We start from the raw sequence: 25,379 nt of genomic DNA on the forward strand, positions 1-25,379 counted from the left end.
CATACAAACCTTGCTGTTATGGTGATCCTTAACAATTTTGCAAAAAAATTTCTCCCACTACTATTTAATGATCACAGTTTATGATTTGTAGCTAACTAGAAGGAGGCCCAAACTGAAAAAAATAAAAATATCCTGCCAAATATGAAGTATAAATTATATTCATTAAGCTGATGTCATCCTTGTCAGGAGGGAACCAGCAAAGAAAAATTAATATATATTTGACATTTTATATATATGAAGTATTCCTGCAATTTAATACATAACTTGACCTAGTTAAAATGTATTTAGAAATTGTGCCAGAAATTGCAGCCAAGAAACATTGTTAAAATCTTGATTCATGGTTTTTATTTTCTCAGAGATTAATTACATTACCTTCAGGTTAAAAATGAAAAAGAAATGACAAAGTTCCTTGAAGACAGAAGAAAGAAAGCTTGGAGACCCATTTATTGGTGATAGATTCTGTTTTCATTTACAAAAATAAAGTTCGATCCAAATGAAAAAGTAAATTTAGTGTAACTATAACAGAGAACAAAATCTTGACCATATACCTAACTTTTTTTGAGGGTTCAGTTTTATTTTGATAAATATTTGATGTAATTCATTTCATTTTTTGGAGGAAAAAAGTTTCTGTTGATGGTCATGTTTCCATCATCTCATATGAATTTAAAAATCACAACAGCACTTTTTCCTCTAGAGAAAATATTTAAATTTGATTAAACTGGTGCACTAACAAATGACAATTTTAATCTTATTTATTTATTTATTCAATAGTTTAATAGTTTAACACATAAAAAGGGGAATAATGGTCCAATGATTAGGTGACAGTTTCAGAACTGAGAAATTTGGCTTCAATTCTTCACTTCATACAGACTTCCTTTGTTGCATTGGAAATGTTTGTTTGGAAAAAAAGAAATTTTTTTCTTTCTGAAAAAATATTACTAAAGTGATCCAGAGTGTTCAAAGATGCTGATAATACCCTTTCAGCCTGCCACTCCTAAAAGCTGGTAAAGTTATTGGAAACAGTTCAGGTGGAAGATCTAAACCAGGATGTCCAGAGCAGTCTGAAAATACTGCTCACCATCTGAACAATGGTTTTGATTTCAAAAACTTTGGTTGATAGAAATGCACCTAAGACCAAAGGAAGTGGGAAATTGGGGTCCTAGGGCAGGACATGCATATACCTATCTTGGTAAGCAAGACACTTATTTATACTATGAGACTGCTTAGACAATCCCTTCTGTATCTTCTATTTTATAATGTTGCTGCTATGTTTTAAAAACACTCCAACAAATCAATGAAAAATCAGGATATGTCTGGCACATCTTTATTTTAATATTTGTCTAAGATGTTCAAAGCAATGATATTGAAAAAAGAGTCTTATTTGCAGCAGAGGCCTGCATTTTCCACTGTCTGCATGGAGAGAGCCATTTTTGAACAGACTTATTGAAAGATCTGGGCCTTAAATTGAATATACCTTTGAATAAGGAGCACAAGATTGGGTCTTGATTGTGTCAGAAAATATAGATTGCATTAATACTGATCTCTGTGAGAACTATGATCTGAGAAATTATTCAGTGCCATTTGGTTGCTCACTTCCATTCTGAAAACAAAGTATCAGAATCAAAGACCTGAATAATGAATATTCCTGGGATGTGTCCTGAGTACTTTGACCTTAGTTGTTTTTGAGAAATATTCATTGTGTTCCTTCTACATTGATTGAAAAGATAGTGCAAGAAATATATCCTAACAGTCACTCCAAATTAATTACGAAGTGGTCAAAAAGGTCAAAATACTAAACCACATTACTATAATTCTTATAATATGGAGCACAGTAGAATTTTGCCTTGTTGTCCTCCACTAGAGTTCAGTAGCCATGCATTCAGATGAAATTGCTGCTTGCAGGCCTTGTAGCAGTATCTATTGCAGACCCATGGCAGTACAAGACTGCAAGCAAAAAATCACAGATGGGAACTCCACAACTTCTCCTGAACCTATTCCAGTGCTTCACAGTACTTGTTAGAACGGGTCCCTAGTAACTCATGTTGGTGTTGGAAACAGCGGAATCAGTGGAGTCAGGTCTTACACTAGAAGGAGGATGCTCATGAAAAACACCTTATTTCTTCATTTGTACACACTTATTTTTAAATGGTCTGAATACTGTTGTTTCAACAGGCATTTTACTGGCAAAGGAAAAGGAAGGGAAGGAAAGGGTAGGAAAAGGAAAAGGAAAAAAGGAAAATATAAATGCAATGGAGGAAACCTCAAAGTCTGAAAATGGCCTTAAGACTGTGTAACTAAGAGCATATTATCCTACAACAGTTCTAACCCTCAGAGAGAGGAGAAAATTCTTAGTAGCACTGCACCAAAAGAGGAAAGCACATCAGTAGATGTATGTAATAGATAGATAAAAGGACATCCAAAATAGAAGAATAAGCTTAGAAACAACAACAAAAGTAGCCTTAAAAAAAAAAAAAAAAAAAAGGAGCTCCACTTTCTTTCCTTCTCATGTGCCATGACTGCAGTATGGCCCTTGCCTGAAAAGCCTATATTGGTGCAGATGTACAAGTGGGTAGTGGGCCAAAGTCAGGAGAGAGAAAAAGAAATGACAGATAAACTATCAGTCTGCAGAGGCCATCAAAGAATAAGAAGCTACCAGAAAAATAAGTAGGAGTACATTTACACCATTAAGTAAGAGATGTCTAGGCAGCAAGCTTGAGTACTCTCCCCTTTTCATTTTCACTGGTTAGTTAGCCTGCTCTCTGGCTTTATTTTGAACCACTCGATGCTAGGCACAGTTTGTGACAAAATTCACTCCAGGAACTATTCCCAAAAGATAATATGTCAGCAAATATTGCTGTGTCCACACTACACACCCCTCCAGAATTATCTCAGGAAGCATTGCATCTTTAAATGCCTCCATATCCCCTCATGGTCCATCCCGGAGCCTACCCTCAGTTTCATGCCATAAAAACACATCTCTGGCAGGTTACAACCTAGTTCTCACAGTATTTCAGTCTTATTTTAAAAATCATAGAAAATGATAATTATGCCCAAAGACCACAGAGCTTAACAGGGCAAAATGAGACTCCAGGATCAAGTTCAATGTGATGTGGACATAGCCAACCTGCTCTAGAGAGAGTTAGTCCTTAGCACTGTGGTTACAAATCCAGTAAGTGCCATTGGGCTTATGGCTATCAGTCGGTCCTGACCTTCTTTTATTTAGCAAGATAAGACAGCCAATTAAACTCCTGAAGGAGTCAGAAGAAATGCCCTTTGGGTGTAAAAACAGGCTAAAAGGCTAGTTTCTTAGAGTCCTTCAGCCAAAAGGAAAAGCATACCATGAGTCTGTGAAAGAACAATGCTAGCAGGATTTTCAGTAAAGAGCAAAAATCTGATCTTGGAAGTGAAAGTCTTCCATGAGCTTTCAGGACTACAAGTAGGAATTTTGGCAACAAGATTGGATTTTTCCTCGGTTGCTACTAGGAACTAAAAATAAGACAAGATTGCTATCATGAATTTTGGCTGTCTGTGGAGTTACAAGTGTTACCATGCTATTCAAACAATATGAGAAAATATCTCATGGGAAGATTTCAAGGCTATGCCAGTAAGATTGGTAAATATTCATGCACTGAAAGAAAAACCAGGTGGCCTGAAATAAACAAAAAAAAACTATTTCCAAGGATGAAATACAGAGCACACTCATGAGCAGGAATGAGGAGAACACGCCTCTGAAAAAGTGGAGTTAGCCACATGGGACAAATAAACAAAAGACTGAACAGAACTAGCAATTACAATTCAGATCTCTGTGGAGCATATTCAAAAGTATCAAAAATAAGTAATAACTAGAACCTCTGGGAGCTTTTTGAGGAAGAAATGTAGAATTCAAGGCTATGCTTTTTTTGAGGGACACATGATTTCTTTATGAAGCAGTTTTGAAGTCCCAGTGAATTTCAGAGAATGAATCAGAAACGAGACTTTCTTATTCCATATTTACATTCTGAAAATTATTGCATCAATATTATGAAGTTTTCTGACAAGCTATAGGTCACTCTGAAAGTTATTCAGATTTATTTACAGTGAGAACCTTGAATACAAGTAGAAAGTATTCACTGTTAACTTATTTTCTTGGAAAAATATTAATGGGCTTGAGACAGGGACCATTTTACTAACACACACATGTAGATATTTTCCCAAGAATATGCACTCTGCAGTTCTGAGAACAAGCTTGAGATTAAGGGATTCCAGTGGTTCTGAAAAGAAATCTCATTTGAATATGATTTTTTAGTGAACTTATTCTAGTTCACTCTATGCAGTAGCTATAAAGTTATATCCTCAGGATATTGACAAAGCAAGCTGTAATGTATCAGGGATACTTTTGGGTTCTGATATTTTTCATCTTGTGTATATAACACTTGCTTTCAGTCTCTATTGCCACCAGGGAAACTGCTTTCAACTTGGATGGACTGAATCAAGCCTCCTGTCTGCTGTGCTGGAGGACTTAGAGTAGTTTTTCACAGCATAAAGGAAAACTTAAGATAATTTAAGGAGAATTTAACACTTATGCTTAACATTGAGCTTCAGGTGTTTGAATATTTGGTTAACCTGCAGCCAAAGAAACTATTCTTAATTCATCCACAAGGTCTGACCCACTTAATAGTCAACTTTGGAAGCATACTGGAGAGCTGGTGCTGTAATTTTCTCCTCTCTGCGACCCATCCACCAAGATCTTTATGCGCTTAAATTATTATTCATAATCTGTTTGTTATTAGCAATAAATAGATATGTAGATATGAACAAAAGTTGCCTAATGAAATAGTTTTCTGTAGTAAATAGATGGTCTGACAGAAATTAAACATTCACAGGATCCTATATCTCATATATATCATATATTTCTATATGCTTTAGTCCATTAGAAAGCTGTTGCCCTGCCCAGCTTTATGCTGTCTCTTATGATTCATGGGACTGTGAATTGTTCTTCTTAGTAGCTAGGTGGCTTGATTGGCCATTTTTCTAGGCTGTTGACCTCCCATCTACAAAGAAATAGTCACTACTCCAGCAGGGATGTCACTCTATGAAGCAATTCAGTCAGTTGTAGGCAGGTCCAGAAATATTTTCTAACAACAAGGCATGTATTCCTGAATATTTGCATGTTCTAAACAGATTCTGAAATGTTGCTGAAAGCACTGATGGTAAATTCATGTTATTAAAAGATACAGAATGTCTGCCTTAGGGTTTCTTGTTTATCTTAGTGGATTCTATAGACAGCTGATTTAGTCACATCAAACTGTTTCAATAAAATGAAGATGGAGTGCTTCTTGAGATTATTAACATTTAGATTCATAGACAAATGATATCAAGTACATTTTAAGCATCATAAAAATAAAGGTAAAGAAATGTGACATTTTAAATTGGGGCAATGTATGTGTTATTTGAAATGGGTTGAGTGGTACTTAACAAAATTCAAGAACAATAAGGTCATCTCCTTTAGCAGTCTTATTTTTACTATCAAAACAATTGCTTCTGAGTCACATACTACTGCTGAACCATATGATGGCTTCTGAACCAACAATTGGATGGAACTACTTATCTAATAGGATAAGATGCAAGAGACGAGGAGGGGTGGAAAGGGTACTTGCCAGGAACACAAACAAAACTGTGCTTTGATAACCTAAATGCCTTACATTAAGGACTCAGCAGAGTCACAACCTTTCACTTTTACTCTTTAGATCCAGCTCCATGCTGTTAGGATGTACTATCCTAGTTTTCAAAAGTTTCCACGAACTTTGTTTCACTTCTTTGATACAATCTGATTGTTCAGAGTTACTCTGTTTTCTCCCTCAGTTTCCATCCATCCATGTATTCAATCCTCCATCCATGAGAGGTTTGCACTGCTATCTGTGCTACTCCATCTCTCTACTGTTTGCACCACTTCCTCTTGAAACTGTTTGCCAAATTGAGTTCCCTTCTTGACTATTAAAAACCTGTTTTAGGGCAGAGTGTGGAACAGCCCAATTCCAGCTCAAGGCTCACAGCTTAGAAGTCTCTGTCTCTGTCTTACATGCAATATGCACTTTGTTAAGTATTATCAGATCACATGTTATGGGATGCATTGGGATGCATTAAAAAATAATCCAGAGGAGGATTTGGCACTGCTAAAAAGGGAGTTCCCTCTCCCTTTAATTTAAGAGTTAAAAGCATGCCACCAGGGTAGGCAACACTAGTCAGCTCTAGTCTCTGAGGGGTCAAGCCCACTGCTCTTTTCTCAGAATCCAATGGGCTACGGACCATTCCAGGAGCCAGAAAAGGTAGCTCTCACTTTGTCCCACTGCAATTTCTCCTGTTTGTGTGGAATAATTTAAGATTCATGGGCAAAAAAAACATTGCACGAGTGACCATGGGCTTCTAACCTAATGATTAGGATGACTTGCTGGGAATTAGAAATCAAAGTCACAGTTTCTGATATCACAAATAATTAATTATTTTATTCAGTAACTGTATAACATACGTAAGTACATGCATGTAAAGATATGGGAATCTTTATCCTTTTCCATTTCCTCCCTAACCATTAACAACAAAACCACGGTCCTTGTTCTTTCTGGCCAAATTAGTCTGGATATGAATAACCTACTGATATGACTCACTGACTTACCTTCTGTCAACAGAAGGTAGTTTCCTGTGTTCAGCTGTTTCCAGTGTTGGAATGTGCATGGAATAAGTCAGAGGCGTATCAGTCGCTTGAATCATCATGTTTAACCATCTCAGTTGACTGTAAAGTACAGAGCAAATTCCATAGAATCAATAAAATTTATATAAAAAACTTACTGAATCAAAATAATCCTTAGACAGTTTGAAATTTGTATCTGTAAAGATAAAATGATGTTTAGCTCAAGATACTTAATTCCTGTTTACCAAAACTGCCTGTGCTGGCTATTGTGAACCGCTTTCTTAAATTGCTCTCTCTCTGCAGGATTTGTTTAAGAAATTAGGCTGTGACTTTCCTGACATCAGCCAATGACCTAAAAGTTATTGCAGCGGTATTTCAGCCATGCTTTTGTGGTATTGTGGACCTAGTTTCCAGTTGATTGGTCAATGTTAAACCAGGAATATGTACAGACACAGGGGAAACCCTGCTTTCTTAAGTCCCATGATATTGAACTATGTCTTTTCTCTCAGTGAAGGTCTTTTCATTGTCACAATGTTTTTAAAATCCAGCTGTTATTCATAAACACTTTGATGATTTCATTAGGCTCTATGATACTGGACTGAGGTAGTGAAATCTAACAGTTGTAGATCATAACAAAAATGTTTGTGTGTCTGTACATATATATACTCATACATACATAGAGAGAGAGAGAGAGGAATTATATATTTTTGCAACACAAAATGTATTAAATATTTTCAGACATGCAATACTTGCTGCAGGGTGCTTTTCCCTGAAGCAAGAACTGTTTTGGCAGCACTTTGACCCCATTTTCTTCTCTTCTCTTGACAGCTTCTCCCATAGGGAAGATAGACTGTTTGACTCACATTATCCTTGAACCCCTTGTTACTTACTTGACATTAATTTCTATAACCAAGGCAATATCACAAGTGAAGTTAAAAATCAAATCTCTGAGAACAGCATTGTCTAGATTGATTCTCTCTTTAGATTGTATACTAAGCAGTCACACAGAGCTTCACTACAGACGTTTCCAAACTGCCAATAGACAATAGACTTCCTCTCCTTTTGATCCTAAAGGATGAAGGTGGAACCCTTCTTTTATTAGGAAGAGTTTTAGCTTCCAGCAGTCCATTATACTCTGTATAAATTGCTCATAAGTGTTCTCCTTCAATTTGTCAGTATCTACCAAATATTTCACTAAATGAAATACTTTGAGCTTCATTTGGAACAAAAAGATAAACTTGTCATTAGCTACACTGTTTTCTAGCATGTGTTGAACTGCATGTTTCAGAAAAATTTCAAAGTTCTTTGACATTCAACTGCTCCTCAAGTATAACAGCTTCCATTGCGATAATAGCTAGATGCATCATAATATTTAGCTCATCTTTTCACTGTACTTTCTGTGATACAGGCATGTAACAGTTATTATGACTTTACAAACAGATAACTGAAAGAGAGAATAACAGGCTCGTTGCAGCGAGCTCATGGCTTGAATGTGAGTCCCCCAAGGCTAATACAATTTCCTTTCAGTTTAGTAATTTAAAAGTTTGGTATCGTGTCTAGCCTAGTTGTCTAGGCTCTGTCATTAGTCGGTGAAGATGGAGAGTCATCATTTCGTCCTGCAATAGGTGCTGAATTTCTCTCAAGAGGCTCTTGTTTCTCTGAGCTGACTGTAGGGGAAACTAGGCAATAGACTCCTTATTTTTAAATAGCTAAAGGTAGGTCAGAGAAATCCAAGTGATAATCATTTTATCATCTTTCTTCTCCTGAAAGGGGGCATTCTCAGGAGAAAGCTAAGTCATATTTGTCTAAAGTCTCTATTTTGTTAAACTTTGTGGGAACAGAAAGAGGAGGGTGATACTGAGTCACTGCCACATTTTCATTGTAATATTGTCACAGAGGAGTGAAACAAAGAACAATTAATGAGGTTAATGTTACATTCAAACTGAACCATTGTTTTTATTAGGAGTTGGAGATGTGATCTTCTCCGCGCTTCTGTACAAATTATTTTTACTACTGTTGTCCACTGAGCTTTTATCCACTGAAAAGAAAATGCATTCAACTACAGTCACTCACATCTGAAAGAAAATAATAACTCAATGTGTTGAGTGAAATGTATAAAGAAAAAGACATGAAAAGGGGAGGCTGTGAAGAAAGGGAAGACAAAAAGTTTATCAAAGCTCTTAAGCCTCCCATGTAATCCTTATCTTTAAAGAATATAATATTAGCTATGAAAGCATTCTTAGCTCATACATATGTTGGTTAGGTCTATGAAAGGCAAAGAATGAGTTATCCTTTTTAAGAAACATTAAAAGGTGGTACCACAATATACACATATGCAAGAACAATGTATCCTGTTGGGTGGAAATGTTGTAGGAAACTCTCAAAGCTTCTCAAATGTGTTTTTATCCCATCTTATATCCCCTGTACTGTGATGCACTGTGTACATAGTAGCTACATCATTCCTATTCTGATTGATATGGAGAAAATATAGTCTAAAAATAGGTTTTCCCCAAGTGTATCTAATAAAATTTGAAAGATACATGTCTTAATAGGCCAGTTCAAATACCTCTGTACTGACTTCACACACAACCCTTCAGTCTCCTCCAGACACTTCAGCTGATTATTCTGCTGTGAGTGGCTTCTGAAATTAGAGCTCTTCATACATATGCCACTGTACATGAGAATAACTATTTAAAGCACATATTCTTTGTGCCCAGTTCTGAAAGACTTTAAAAACTATCATGCCTATCAGGGAGGGTGGAAAGTGTCAAAAGTTAAGGYAGCCATATTTGTCTTCGGTATAAGGATCAGCCCAGAGTAGAACACTTACACAGCTGTAATTAAAAAAATGTGCTAAAAAGTGCTTAATTTCCCATAAAGGTTAAGTAACACTAGCACATAACTAGCATTATACGGTAACGCTCTTGTTCCTGTTATTTGCTAGAGTACAGACTGCTGTAGAGCTTCTGACCCGTAACTCCATATTTGCTCTTCGCAAGTGCTACTTACCATGCTCTGCAAAGTGGTAATGCAGCACTTGTTATGCAAATGCAATCTGTGAAGGTGTGGTGAATAACAAAGCTACCAAACCAGAAAACAGTTACAGGTTGGTATCTGAACAAATTTGTATTTTCCGAGAAAACTCTTTTTCAGAAAAATGCCTGGTATCCTCTGTAGAAAAATAAAACTGACCCAAACTGCGTAATAATGTAGCTGGGAACTGATATTCCTGACATAGATATGTACATGAAGTCAGCATGCTTACATAAGTGTAAATCTGGTTTAAATGAGAAAAGAATTATCTCCTGTATCTCCTGAAGATAATGTTACATTCTGTGGGATTTTAAAGTATTGAAAGCAGGTATAGTTTAGAAAAAAATGTTTTATTTATAAAAAATGGAACCTACAAAATTAATATTAAGCACATAGGAATCATAAAACATTTTAGACCAAAAGAACCATGTGTTGGATATATGTCATCAGCTCCCAATTTGCAGCATCTTCATTCATGTACATTTAAGTAAACTAGTATGACACAATGAATGTAATGCCATAGGGATGGATGGACCACTTATTAATTAATTAATTAATGTATTTATTATTAATTCACCAATCTTTTGTTAACTTAGTGTTACCAAAAGGGTCAGTAAAAAGCAGCTTCACCACCACAGGGAATTTCACTGTTGAGAATAAGCAAGAAAAGGTCTATGAAATGGCTCATGTCAGTGCATTTGCTGAAATTGTATTTCACACTTAGTGTTACACAGCAACTTAGGCCGATTCCTTCATTTGACCTTTATTTGCTGAATGACCTTCTTTTCTTTTGTGGGTAGGTAATGATATTCAAGTTTGTTATCTGCTTGAGAGTCCTTCACCATAACTTAACTGTCATTTTGTGCTAATTTTCCATAAATTACCTCAGAAAAAACAGACCACTCGATAACAAAGAATGGGTTGTGGGAGCGCACCTTTGACATGTGATTTGCAGTGCAGTAGTTCCCACATGGCTGTGAGACAAATATTGACCATGTCAGCATTGTGTCAGGTGTCAGTCCCAAAACTATCAGGTAAATTCCAAGTCTATAGGGGATGCCTTTGATTATAGGCTGAAGCATCAGGCTGGAGAAAATATGAAATGTCAGACTTCTCTCTCCAAGGTTTGGTGTCCTAAATAGTGCCATAGTTACCTGAGACTTTGGCCAATTTCGAGCAGAAATATTTTAGTGTCCGATACAGGAAGCAGATTTCTCTGTTTGCAACTAATTAGGCTTGACAGCTTTGTATTTTCGAGGTGTTTGTGTTGTTTCCAAGCTAATTCCTTTTGTTTTGCCAGCTATCCCCAATAAACATTTATGTGCTTGTTTATGATAACTAATATCTCTCATTTCATTGCTCCATTAAATAGAGGTAGAGTAAAATTATTAGGGCTGTAAGAAGATTCCAAGAATACTGCAAGAAGAAGGAAATGTTGTTGTCCTTAGTTATGAGGATTTAGTGCACTTGCATTTGTCTGTGGTTTAGTTATTTTCTAATGTAATAAGAATTTATTTTCTCAATTTTAAACACGTGACTCACCCAAGACACCTAGTTTAAATGAAATATCTGTCTCAAAGCTCACCTTCAGTTCTTTTCTCTTCAGTGGAACTTGCAATTACTAGAGCACATTTATTTGTTAAGGGGCACTGCAGACTGATAGCAGTTCCCTCTCAGATGCCTTTTCTTTTGCCTCTGTGGAGAACTGGGAGATCGTTGGAGTGAGGCAGTCTCCTGTTTTCCAAAGGTGATTTTGGGTGTGCACTGCTTGTCAAACTCTGCTTTCTTAGTTTAAGTCTTTGGCAGAATATTGCTGTTATTTGGGGTGTTTTGTCTTGCTCCTTGTAGAGTTCCTTTTGCATCACGTATAAAGAATAGTATCTCTGCCCAGAATTTAGGAACATAATGCTGAGAAATATAGACATAGATAACTAATAAATTATTATAGTCATTATCATTAATTGACATGGTGCCTCTTTTTCATGGTATCTTTCCAGTGAGAATCCTTCTAGTTACTGGACTTTTGAAACAGTGTAAAGATTAAATTTGAAACAACAACAAAAAAAATCCCCAAGGCTGATAACATTATACAGATATTGTTTTTACAACTGGAAATAACAGCAGCTATAATGAAATGTATTTAAGCTTTCGTAGTATTTGAGCAGAATTATTCAAGAATTCTTTGTGTTAATGTGGACTACTTCATTCAGATGATGTCCAAGAAAAGGAAGAAGGAAAATCATCAGTAAAAGATACTATTTTAAAAACATTTTATATAAACTTAGTTTGAAATAGATTACCTTAATGTGTTATGCAGATCCAGTCAAATTTGGTATATTTGAAAACTGTGACAACTGTGATATTGCATCAATATTCAGTGTGATCAGAATTTATTTATTGTGCTAAGAGAAAGCCTCAAAACATGAATTTTCAGTGTGTGGAATATATTATTCTGATGAAGAAAATTTAGCTTTAGTAGTTTCTGCTTTAATAGAAGTTGCATGGTCTTTGTGAGAAGCATGTGGTCTTACCTAATTTAGACACGCAACTTGCACCGAATTTCAGGTGCCTAGTAAAGCAATTCTTTTAAACACATGTTCCATACAGAGTGACTGGAGAAAAACTGATGCTTTTGGAATTCTCCAAGGGGAGACGGGTCTGCCTAACGAGGCCTTCAGGGGCATCTATTTATGTCCATTAGCACTTATTATTGACTATTAAGAATTTATTTTTAGAGGACACAATTAAGCATCCAAATTATGATGAACTGTCTTCTAATCACTAAAAATCTCTGAGATTTTGGGTGGTTAAATCAGGTAGGGATTTTTTTTTTCTGAACTTTTAGAAGAACAACTCTAGGATTAGAACAGAACTGAAATTTTTGGGGTGATAGTTCTCATGAAGTGCAAAATACTAAGGGCTAGATTACACATGGAAATTCATTGAGAGACATATTCTGAAAGATTCTGCCAGAGATGCTTTATTATATACCCTGGTGTGATTTCTCTAATTGCAGTGAACCAAATTCCAAATAAACAAGTTTTTAATGAGATATCTATTTGAAAAGGAGTATTCCAAAGACACAACACTTAGTTTTCAGGTGTAGAGAGGCTTTAAGGCTGACCTGCATTCTTTCCTTTAACAAGGCAGTTATAGTCACTGAACAAAAAATGCATAGGTACCTTTTATTAGACACATTTTAGCCTGAAAGATTATGAGAAAATATTTCTTGTCTAAAGCACAAATAAGGTAATTTTTAGTAAGTTGTTTTCTGTACTTAATATTTTCTGTAAATTTAATGAATGTGTATGCAATTTTTTTAATATCTGCCAAATTTCAGATCTAAAAAAATTGCTCATTTGAAAATGCAAAGCCCTTTTATTTTATTTTAATAATGAAGAAGTATTTGAAATGCTTATTTCTGTGCTAAATGGAATCTGTGTTAGAAATACTACAATTACTCTGGTAACTAAGTATAAAATATTTTTGATGGAGTTTAGAATTTTATTTTCTGAGGCTTACTTTGCAATAGTATCTACTCTTATAGATCTTAGTCTATACACTAAACAAAAACAGCCAACACCGTTGTCCAGGTTCCATGTGTTTTTGATGACTGCAGTGATTCTTTCACGTGTTCAGCCCTGTTAGTTAAAATTTGCTCCACTAAACACCCTGACTCATTTGTTACTGCACATATTTGCTTTGTATCAATATTCAGGTAATTGTTAATTTCTTAATTAACAGTTGGAATTTTAAAGTGTCCAGCACTAATGAAGATGCTAGCAACAGCAGGTGTAAAACAGCAATTATCAGCAATCATAAAGCAAAGAGTCTGGGAAATAGTTATTAAAAAAAATCCCAACTTTGAAATAAAGTGAAGCAGGCACAGTGCTATCATACCATTCTTAAACACAGTGCAAATATATACATACAGGTGTTTGCTTGTACCTTGTAGTGCCAGCAGTCTAAGCTGTGAAGTAATTCAGAATTCAATTAAATTGAGAAGCTGAACAAAATAAGTCCCTTAGCAATGCTCGTACATGAATGCCTAGTTTTCCAAACTAGAACATGAAAAAAAGAAAATCCAATTTGTGAAGGAGGAGCACATTGCAAAAGTTGTTTCTGGGTTACTGTATCAGTGCCCGTAAAGGAGAAAAGAGCAATAAAAGTTTTTACCATGAAGGCAAATACAGTAAATACATTATTTTAAAAAGTACATTGTTTGGTCTCTTGCATATTATATTCTCTCTGACTGAACCTTTCAAAAGAACTCACAAGAGATAAGCAACTAATTCCAAACAGTTTCACTAGGATTTCAGTGCTTACCTAATTTCTCCTGCTTGATTTTTCAATGAAGGTAGTGCCAAATTGCCAGCCAATAAAAAACAGCATTGCTCCACTAAATTAATTTCAAATGCAGAAAATCAAGTCAATGGAGAGACTTCTCCATTGTTATCAGATGAGGATTTAGTGTTTGATGTCTGCTTGTTGTCATGGAGATGACTGTAATGCTATCAGTTAAGATTTCACTTGGAGATGAAATATTGCAAATGGAGGTGAGAATCCTAGTGCCACAAAATGATCAGCTCCCTCCCCCCCGCCACCCTGTTCCTCACACAGTGTCTCTGTACAGTCATGGCAGCTATGAACAACCTGAATCTCCTACAGCAGTGACCTCTTGTACACGAGCATATACACTTACATATACGTAAGGCAAAGTAACCCAGTGATTAAGCCCTTCAGAACCAGAGCAATTGTCTCAATATATTAATCCTGTAACAGGGAGCACTGGGCAACTTAACATACAGATACCTGAGTAGCTTTTGATAAGATCAACCAGGCCAAGCATTGACTGAGCCCAAGAAGGCGGTGGTAAAGGTGATGGTAGCAGCTGGTACAGATACATCAGGATGAGGGGAACAGCTGAACTTTCTTAAGTACAGAATGTCACCAGTTTTCTCAGGAAAGGCTTGACTGCCAAGATACTTGGAAGTGTGCCAGAGAATAGCAGTGATAACACACCTTTTACTACCCTAATGTCTCACTTGGAATGTGTCCCTAATGTATAAAAGAAGCTAGCCATCATTTCTTCCAAAGAGTGGAGGAAGCAGCAAGTTTGAATCCCACTCTGTATCCTCAGCTCTTCTTTTGCTGGACTTGCTTGCATGGTGTCCTTTTGCCCATGCTCAGGGAACCCAAGAATATTAAGGCAGAGCTAGCCCATCTGTCATTCAGTTCTTTTTCTTCAGCATCATCAGAAAGAATGTAGTTCTCATCTGCTTCTTTGTGCAGTGTTTCAAGCTTAGCTATATAAAAAATGAATTTTATTATTATAAACTGTTATTATGGTTGATCTTCTGCCAGTAAGTGGAAGAACTGACTGTTTTAACCAATGCCTACATTTTTGACTGCAGAGATTCCCAGGAGTATGAGCACATGCAGAAACACAATTTTCTAGAAAGGTAGATAGGTACTTCCCAAGTTCTCCTGCAGTCTGATTAAGAGAAACTTCAAGTCTCTGTTGGCTTTGAGCTTGGTTGCTTTCATTAAAAAAAATCATTTTCACTAAAAAAGAAAATAGGAAACCATGGAGTTTGGTGGTATGCAGTTCACTGCAAACATGTCGTTGATGGCACTCTGTCTTTCTCTTGGTGAAGCTGGGCTCTCGTACAACCAGGAATATGAAAGACAGAACAGAACAATTAGACAAAGAAGAGCATGAGTGCTAGACCCTCATTCAGATTCTATAAAACCATGTCAGCATAGTGAGAGACTTCTGGATTTCAAAGACTGTAGTCCCCAACTTTTGGAACTGCCTAGAGAATATTTCTCTTTTTTTGAATAAGCTCTGCAGGTTAGTTCTGTAGGTTTGAATCCTGTCAAACCTACTGACAATCAGCATAATGAGACAATCCTGAGAAAGAAAATAAACTTAATATTCAAACTTTTTATATATATACATCTACATTTACAAGGAAAACTGTGCCTTGTATTTCAGCCTAAGTCTAAACATATTCTTTTAAATGCTTCAGTGCTGTGAATATTCTTCATGACTATTTGAGTATCTTGGCCCTCATTACCATGCCTAGACAGTTCTTACTATTCTGTACTAACAATATATATTTGTCATCAACATTTGGAAGGTATTTATCAGTTTAAGATTTTCCTGTACTTGAAAGATGCAACTTTTCCATAGTGGAGAGGGTCCTACTGGTGCAATTATTAGGAAGTACCAAACTGTTTGAGACCTCATCTGGGCTTGTTCATGACTACATAATCTTTTTCTTGGCACTAAAAACATTTAGGTCACCATGTCACAAGTTCTTATTATGTAGGAGAAAGAAAACCACAAGATTTGTATTTAAGAATTGGTCTAGGATTTCTTTGGACAGGTTTTCTTTGGTTTAGGACACTGAGGTACACATTTACTTTATGTCAGATTCTTAGAAACCAGTGTATTTTAACTGTATCCCCCCTCCCTTTACTGACATCTCTGCTTTCAATCTCTAGTGAATTATTGCACAGTCTGAATGTCCCTAAGATTAAGTCTAAGGGGTGTGTGCCCTCATTTTACCTGTATACTGCAGTGGCTCGGTTATGCCGTGCTGCTGTAATCCAGAAGCTGTGTTGCTGTGGCTCTACAACCAAGTTAGAAAGCCCAGCTCCTTGCTTCAGTGTTTAACATCAGGTTGTAATCAGACCAAACAACCAACAAATCAATCAATCAAACAAATTAAAAAAAAAATGACATAGTTCAGGAAAAAGAGTTCAGAATCCCAGAATGAGTATCTGGGGTTGGATGCTCAAGATATCTCCACTGGTGGTGCATAATGGGCTATCTGCACTGCATGTCTGGGTCATGCCAGTCTTATGCCCGTCCTCACCAGCTATCAAAACTATTGACTCTCCAAGCTCAGGCTAGGGTCTTGAAATACTTAGAGAACTCAATCAGCACCCATTCCTAGTAGGTCCAGCTCTAGGTGGTTCCCTGGGCAACATGTACACATTTGGGATTGCTTTTGTAAAGCATTTCTTCTTCCTGTGTAGAAGGATTGCTCAGGAAGTCTAAGTATTTAGGAGGATTTTTTTTCTAGGGCCAGCCAGACTGTTCCTTGACATTGCAAGGTCTAAGTATGTGGTCTGGATCCTTGTCTTAGATACTTTGTAAGTTTTAAGAAGGATTATATGCCTGGATTTTCTATAGCCTGAGTATCTCCCCTTTTGTGGGTAAATGAAGGACAGTTCTAAAGCTGGAAATCTGCCTTTGCAATACTCATTCACTGGCATTTTGATAGATGATATTATCTGTTACTATTAAATATTTGAAGACACACATATTCAACAGTAACCAAATGATTCTCTGTCTTTAATTTTTCCTAAAATGCTTAGCGTCACTGGGGCAGCCTCATGCTGCCTACATCCTTCACCAGTCTGCCACAGTGCAGCCATGGCGCTGGAACACAGGGACCTTTTTGCAGCTCTCCCTACCTTCAGTGTCTTCTGCCCACAGCCTACACACTGTGCGCCAAATTTCATTATGGGGGGACTGTGATAGTTTATCACTTAATGTGAGTGTGATTATGGCAGGGAAATAGATAAGCCCATGCTTAATTCAAATACTTATTTTATTATCTAAGATTAATAAGGTAATAATAACTAAAAATATCAAAGCAATACTACTGAGCAGAGCACTAAACAAGAACAATGACAAATGATAACATTTACAACACACATACCTCACTCACACATGACCTGCCTGCACTGGGGCTGCCCAGGGCAGCCTTGCTCCCACACTCCTGTCCCAACAGGCATCTGGGGTGGGACCTGTGTTGGCTCAGATCACTGGCAAGAACGGGGTCATACTCACCACGGTCCAGGGCAGGGTGCACCATGTAGCATTGTCCCAGGTCCAGCAACAAGGCAAAGGGTCAGTGCTTCCCTCTATGAAGCTCCAGTGCTGCTGCACAGGCGTTGAAGCTGCTGGTGGCTGTTCCTCTGGGTCTTCGGCACATCTCATATGTATCTCACTCACCTCCCCACCACCAAGTTTGCCTTACCACTCTAGGTTTATACTGCCAATTTTCTGGTCTGAGCATTACATAGGTTGCTTAATCAAGTAATACCTTAAATGATGTCATCTAAATATTACTCCTTTTTTCTACTCTCAGTTACTTCTTTATGTTACTTTTGGCTACCGATCTTCAGACAGGTTTGTTTACTTTTTCATGTTGTTTTCAGGACAGTACCATCACTAATCTCCAGGCAGACATTGTTTACTTCTTTCCACCAGACACACTTAGTTCCCCTTTCCTACATCAAAAAGCTATAAACATTACTAACACACATTCGTCTCTGGCAAGTCCTGGTGCCCATGAAGGGCCATGCAGACTCTTCCACACTTGGGAGTACTTATTTTGAAATATTTTAGGTTGTTTGTTTATTTGCCTTTCTGTGCTAAACTATTAGTACAATGAGATTCAATTGAAATGATTATAATGTTCCTAAATATTAGTATGGGTGAAGCTCAGAAGTTTAATGTATTTCTATTTCTGCTTGAGCTCTGGTTCTAATACACATCTGTATACCAGGGTTCCACTTTTATAAATAAAATTGCAGAAATTTCTATTTGAAAGCCTTGCAATCTGTCCTGATTCCCATATTTCATATGTTCCTTCTTTTCATAGTTACATAACTGGTTTCTTAAAAGAGTCCTTTATTAGCTCTACCTATCAAAAGGTTGCCCTAAATAAAGTTGGCTTTGCTTGAAACTTGTTTGTTACTAAAGTAATACTAAAGTAATGTGGAGATATGTAGCTCCAAATTTAAAGAGTGACAGGTCTGAAGCAAAACACTACCACCACTGGGAGCTGAACACTGGGGAAGTTGGATCCGGATCAAAACTTTGTGGGTCACACCCATTTTTAGCATTGATTTTATACTCTACTGTATCCCCACTGTATCCATTCTACATTGATATAAATCCATGAATCTAGTGTAAAGGAGTGGAAAATCATGCTCAGTTGTTGACAATAAATATGATGTATCAGTATTTTGCTGTCTTCATAATATAATATAAACTATTAATGTTGAAGTGGTACAGAGACACAGATCTGCCTTAAGCGCTATATCAAAAAATGGCTGATTCTTAAGAGAATTCATATATTTATTACTTCTAATAGCTTCTCAAATTGCGTGAACCAAGAAAACAGCGATAGCCAATAGAACATGACCTTCTCTTTTAATAGTGATATTGATACAATCAAATGAAAATACCAACTGTGTTCATAGATCCAATAGAGAATAATAAGAAATTTATATGAATATTCATATATTGAACTTGGAGAATAGGAAACTTGTTAATCATCATTTAAAACATGTTTATAGAATACAAATATATCAGTGCTTGCTTTTTTTCCAGTGTTGATGAAAATGAATAGTACTTGGGGACCAAGACTGCCTATTAAAGTGATGTGATACATTACCGTGCTTGCACAGAAGAAATGAGCACAGATGGCGGATCTATTACTTCTCTAACAAGAAATTCGTCTTTTTTTTTCCCCCCCAGGATTCAAATCTGAGCAACGCTTGCTCAAGTCAGGCTACCTCTGTGGGGATCCTTAAAATGTTTTTTTCATTATTTGTACATTAGGAGTAAAAGAAGCAGAAAGTGATTAATGCTCTATTAAAACTTTATAATGAACGAAGTCTCTCAAACCAAGAGTCTGAGATTTTTACATTTTTCCCCAACTTAGGGGAAACATATTTTGCATATAAATGAAAGTCTACAGGGATGACGTTTTATGTATCATGCTCAGATTCCCAACAACTCATTTAATTCCGACAGATCATTTAGTCTACATTAGAATGTCTGAAGATGTTATATTTATAGACATTTCTTAATTAAACACAATGAATTTTGGAAAATAAAACAACATATAAGTAAGGTTAGAATTTTTGTATGCAAAAAAATACCTTATTTCATTCAGCAGAGGAGTAGATTAAGCAAGAAGAGTTGACTTTCATAAACTTATTTTTATGGTAAGAATCAATAACACAATGCTTCATAAGGCTTTGTGAATGCCTTATTATACACCAGAAGAAAGAAACAAGTGTTTTCAACCTGCCTGGTGACTTGTCAGCACCTGTAATTACAAAAGACTCAAAATTAAATGACAGTTTTTAATGTAAATTGCTCAAAGCCAGAACACTTTTCAGTGAAAGCAAATTTAATATGAATTAGGATTTCTAATGCCAGGAAAAAATGCAATCAGGTGGGTTCATCTACTGCAGTGTGTTGAATGTATTAACACCTGGGGGTTCTCTGTTGAGACCTGTATCATTTAGCAATGCAGCATTACATGAAGAGGGTTGCTCAAAATTTATGCTGTGAACTGATACGCAAAATCAGTATTATCAAATTTGAGGAAAAGCATTTTTGCTTCCAACTTCCAAATTGTATTGCATTCCTTTTTTTTTTTTCCCCATGCAAATGAGTGTTAGGTTTTATTTGTCATTTTCCCTTTTACTTTCCATATGTGATGCTTTATAAGAGATGTTCCTGAGAGAAAAATGGCATCCAGAACCTACAGAATTAATTCCAAGGTCAGATGCTCCCTGACACAAAATTAAAAAGTCTTGAAGGAGTAAAAGTCTTGCAAAGCACAAAAAGCTGTCTGCTATAAACCAGAATACCACTTTGTGGAGTACGTCAACTGCTCATATATTCAGTATATTCAATACTGCTATGAAGATTCTTTTTAAAATCATTTCAACTGCCACATTCTAATGAACTACATTAACTACATTAAGCTTTGCTTTCCTGATTGTGCAGCATTAACATCTATTTCAAGTAATAGTTTGGCTAGTGAATCAGTAATGGGCTCAGTAATGGCCTTAGTAATAGGCTTATTATTTTTAGTATTTACCTTTAGCTGATATAGTATGTCCTGAATATTGAATGCAGCTGACAATATATTTTCTTTAATGAAGAATGAATAAAGCTTGGGCCTTTAAACTTTAACTTGTGACTATTCCTAGGTGATCATTGCTGTAATATCTTGATACATAATTGAATTTAAATTTGATATTATATTTACTTCCAGTGAACTTGACTGAGTGCAGAAGAAATAGAGAGTACATCTGCTGTAAATAGAGTATGCAGAGCTGTATGTAGAGGGTCTAGAATTTTAGTACTTTCTGTGCAAAACGGGATGTTTAAAAGGCCTAAGCAATGAAAGACTGCTGGATTTTTATCTGTTTAAAGTTAGCAAGAGCCTTGCTGGGCCTCAGAATTAGTTCACTTTTCAAGCATTTGCAGAAATTGTAGTCAAAATGAAGTGTCTTATTATAATGCCTAAAGAAGCTAATAATTTTTGTCACATGTATAGAAGGCAAGTTGTAATTTCTGAGACCTACAGAGGACTTAGAGTCATTTTGTATGAAGGGGTTAATATCGTTCTATGAAGATGGCCAAAGTCATTTTAGGAATGGTATCTGGGTCCTTGTATGCATCCTTAGGAATATCCTCAATATTACTTAAGTTAAGGCGATATTTAAGCAAATACCAAAAAGATAATATGTTGTTGCTATGTGGCAACATCACTTTAATGAGCATCATTCATTGTTTAGCATTCCCTTAAGTACTGTGAAGTGGAGAAAACACATTCATTCTTTTCTAGGACTATTTCTCCCTTTTTAAAATTTTTTTTCCTATCCTTTTTTTCTTTCTTTTCTTCTTTTCTGTCTTTGTATGTTTTTTTTCTGATTTTCTCTCCATATTCCTTTCTTTATGCTAATTTCCACCAGCTGTAATTCAGCTCATTGATCCCTCCCTCTTTTCCCAATTCCACCTGCCAGAAGGATCAGTGACAAAATAGTGATGTATTAAAGTATCCTCTTTAGTATTCGATATATCATGACCCAAGGAAGAGGAGTCCTTGCCCCTCAGAGATATTTTTTCCAGCTGTCTGCAAACTCAGGCAGTAAACAACACTAATTTTCCTCTGGTTGTTTCACACATGGAAGGCTTTCTGTAGTGCTAAGAGGACTAGCAAAATTTTTCTTAAAACTCAGATTCTGCAGAATTTAAACATGCCATGTTGCCTGTGCACATACAAGTATTTAGTAGGCAGGAATTAGACATTTCTGTACTCTGTTCTTAATAGAGTTCTTTCTTTCTTTTCTTTTTCTTACAGAACAACAGCTGGCAAAATATTTTTGAGACAGAGATATATAGAGCTATCCTCTTGTAAAGTACACAGACAAAACCTAACATATGGAGGGTATTTGCATAATGTACAGTATCTGTGATGAGAGTGTAGACATCCAGATTTTCTTGCATAACCTGAGTATTGCATATAAGATAGGAAGGTGAATGAAGAATTGTATCTTAATAAACCACAGAATTCTGCAAAGTGGTTCATTTTAGTCTCTGTATTTTGAGCTTTGACAGAGCAGCATGTTAGGAGCAATGTTCTAGTTACTCCTTCAGTTCTTTCTTGAACAAACATATATCTGGTTTCTATTAATTGTTTTCTAAAAAAATTATCCATTAAATTAATTTTGGTCTCCTCTGTACTTATATTGGCTATATAATGCCAAATAATCTATGCATGATTTTACTATTGTCCTGCAATAATTATTCTATTTGCATGTAAATTCACCAAAAATATTAAGAAATTTCAGATGTTGCTCTGAACATACAGTGCATGTAGAATCTGGAGTTTGCTTTTAAAATCTAAAATGTCATGCATTTAGGCAATCAATGTGCAGTTTGTATTTAATAAAGACAGCCTTCACACAAAAAGTATAGCACATAGATCTAAATGTTTATCCCTTCAAAATTTATATAACTACTTTCTTGTTAAACTTTGCGGTAAAATTAAAGCTATAATAAATAATACTACTTTATGGAATGTACTAATTATACTGAGCTATATTTCTTTTCTATTAAAAATATGTGCACAAAATGAATGTATCTCATTAAAATGGAATGTTTGTGCTGTGAGGCTTGAATTAATTTAGACTAGAAGATGATTCTTTGAGAGTAGAATAGTTTGATAAACCACTTTTGTGTGTGTTTGTGTGTTAAACTAGCTACACTCATCGTGTGGTTGGCAGTGGAATCAAAGCTCAGTCTGGAAATCCAGAAGTAAAAGTGAAAGGAACAGATCCTGTAATAAGTCAAATTATTGACAAGCTGAAACATATTATTCAGGTAAGCTGCTTTTACCTATGGATATGTACTATTTACTATAGTTATAACACTAAAGACCAACCTGGTAGTGAAAGTATGAATTTATTGTTCATTAAAGGTTAATTGTTAATTCAAATTATTGTTCAATGCACTCTCACACCAAAAACCTATTATTTTCTGCATAAAATATTTCAGCTCCATTATTAATAATGATTTAGTTAAAAGGTTTGTGTATGGTAGGCGAACATTGGAAATAAGTCTCTGGCAGCTGGGCCATCTGTACCTGTGAGTACAGCTCAGCATTGCAATAAATAGAAGTGCAATCAGTATAATTTAGGGGTGTTAACAGGGCGTGTAATTTTGAAAACAAATAAAACATAATCTTCCACCATGTCTTCTTCCTAAATCTGGCTTCTTTCCAAACAAGACTTGCTGTGAAGGTTTGTTGTATAGATGACAAGCAGAAATACTAGGAAGTCTGAACAAGAGCAGCATGCTTGCTGTAGAAGTTGGTGTACATGACCTGATGTACTTGTTGATGTAATTCAAGGCTTACAAGGCAGCCAGTTCCAATATGTTTCTACATAACTGTAGTACTGTAATATATCTAAGTGGTGTTACAGCTATCTTTTGCTATGTCGTTAAAGTGTATCTCTATATGTGTAGGTAGCCAGAACTACAGGACAAAAACTTGACACTATTGAAATCAACAGGAGTTTGGCTGATGATTCCGTATTTCAATCAGAAAATACAGGTTTCTACTTTGATCTGAAGACTCAGCCGCCTTAAGGATATAAGAAATGCTCTAACAGCATTGGTCTACTTGGCAGTAATCCCTCTAGCCCCATATCTTGTATTCAGCATTGGTAAAAGGAGAGGCCCTTTAGGGAGGGCGTGCAAGCTTGGCAGCTTTCTCCTCTCTACTGCATTCCCCAAGCTTGAGCATTAGGGATATTAGAGGGTTATTCTTTACCTAGTTCATTTAGTTCCATTTAAGGAACTACTTTAATTTTGTTCTTCCATATTCTTGGCAGCTTTTAGATGCACTTTCCCAAGCGACTTCTGGAGTTGAAATAAGAAAGCCATTCTAACTGTAATGATAGCTTCATGATGAACTCTGTTGGTTCTTATTTCTCTATTTTTGAAAAATAAGTTTTCTCTGACAACAAAAGAAAGAATGAAGTAGACAAGACAGAGAAAAATTTTCTTCCTTTAGTCAGGGTGTTTTCTAGGAGAAGTGGCATCCAGATTCAAACTCAAAAGCAATCATTCTTTCTTCCAGTTAGAAACAAGCATCTTTTCTCAGCCTTTCATCTTCGGCATGCTTTTGTCTCTACTTTCTTAAAATGGTATGTAAGTGAGCACAGTTTTGCCTCCAAAGAGATGCTGGGGCTTAATTAAGAACTACAAATTATTCTCCAAAGGAAAAAAAAAATGCAAATCCTTGTGAGTAATCCTCAAGGTCTTTCATCTATCAGGAATGCCATCCTTTGATATTAAAACTGCATGGTATAGTTTGTTGTGTTGTTTTCCCCCAGAGACTAGGAGTTGTGCTGTTTCCTCCTCAGGTGAGGATCTAAAAGAGTGCAACAGAACAATTCCATTATAAGATATTTCATTTTGAGAGCTTATTCACCTTGTCCCAGAAGACTAGACCAGATCTTGGTCAGAAGGGCTTAAAATTTACATACTGCAAGCCTTACTAACCTGCAAATATAATATCTTTCTATGGGACAGTTTCCTTTCTTTCAGATCTGAGTATTGAAATAGGGTTAGAGAATAAAGAGAACATCAAATACCTTAGAGACTCAATATATGTGTTTTTTATCAGATAAAAAGGCTGATGAAACTGCAGAAAAAGCTTTTTTCTCTACCATTTACTGCTTGGAGAAGGAGGCTGGGGAGGGTAAATTAGAGATTCAAATTCAAAAGATCACCTTTTTGTCCTTTGTGATATGAAAAGGATGAATCACATGTTAAGCTTACTATGGACCAGCCTGAGAGGTTAAATAAAGGAAATTTAATGTGTTGTGGACGCCTCACAGGTAGAAGTCACATCTCTACAAATTGAAGCCCAATACTCTAGCCAAGCAGTATTAATGCATTGCAAGAGCTTAAATAGCTAATTTAGTAGCAAAATTGTATTTTCTCTGATTTTCAGAACTAATAGTTCATGAAATCTATGGAGGTTTGTATGCTTTAATCAAGCTTTAAAGTAACACAAATTAGCAGTGATATGTAACTTGCCATTTTTGTAGGCAACTGTATATTTCACAGAATCAAAGAATCACAGAATGGTTGAGGTTGGAAGGAACTTTGGAGATCATCTAATCCAAGCCCCCTGCTCAAGCTGGGTCATGTACAGCAGGTTGCCCAGGACCATGTCCAGACAGCTTTTGAATATCTCCAAGGATGGAAACTCCACAACCTTTCTGGGCAGCCTGCTCCAGCGCTCGACGTCCCTCACAGTTTTTCCTTATATTCAGA

General features: G+C 36.1%; 1 protein-coding gene across 1 annotated transcript in view; it reads left to right on the plus strand.

Moving 5' to 3' along the window:
- Positions 1-25,379, plus strand: part of GPC5 (glypican 5) — a 732,889-nt gene that overhangs the window by 238,997 nt on the left and 468,513 nt on the right. Inside the window, exon 6 of the mRNA XM_026061075.1 lies at positions 22,793-22,913. Within this exon, the coding sequence (XP_025916860.1) occupies positions 22,793-22,913 (121 nt within the window). The remainder of the gene's footprint in view (positions 1-22,792; positions 22,914-25,379) is intronic.

The sequence above is a fragment of the Apteryx rowi genome, unplaced genomic scaffold (genome assembly GCF_003343035.1).
Source record: "Apteryx rowi isolate R43461 unplaced genomic scaffold, aptRow1 scaffold_175, whole genome shotgun sequence".
Lineage (NCBI taxonomy): Eukaryota > Metazoa > Chordata > Aves > Apterygiformes > Apterygidae > Apteryx > Apteryx rowi.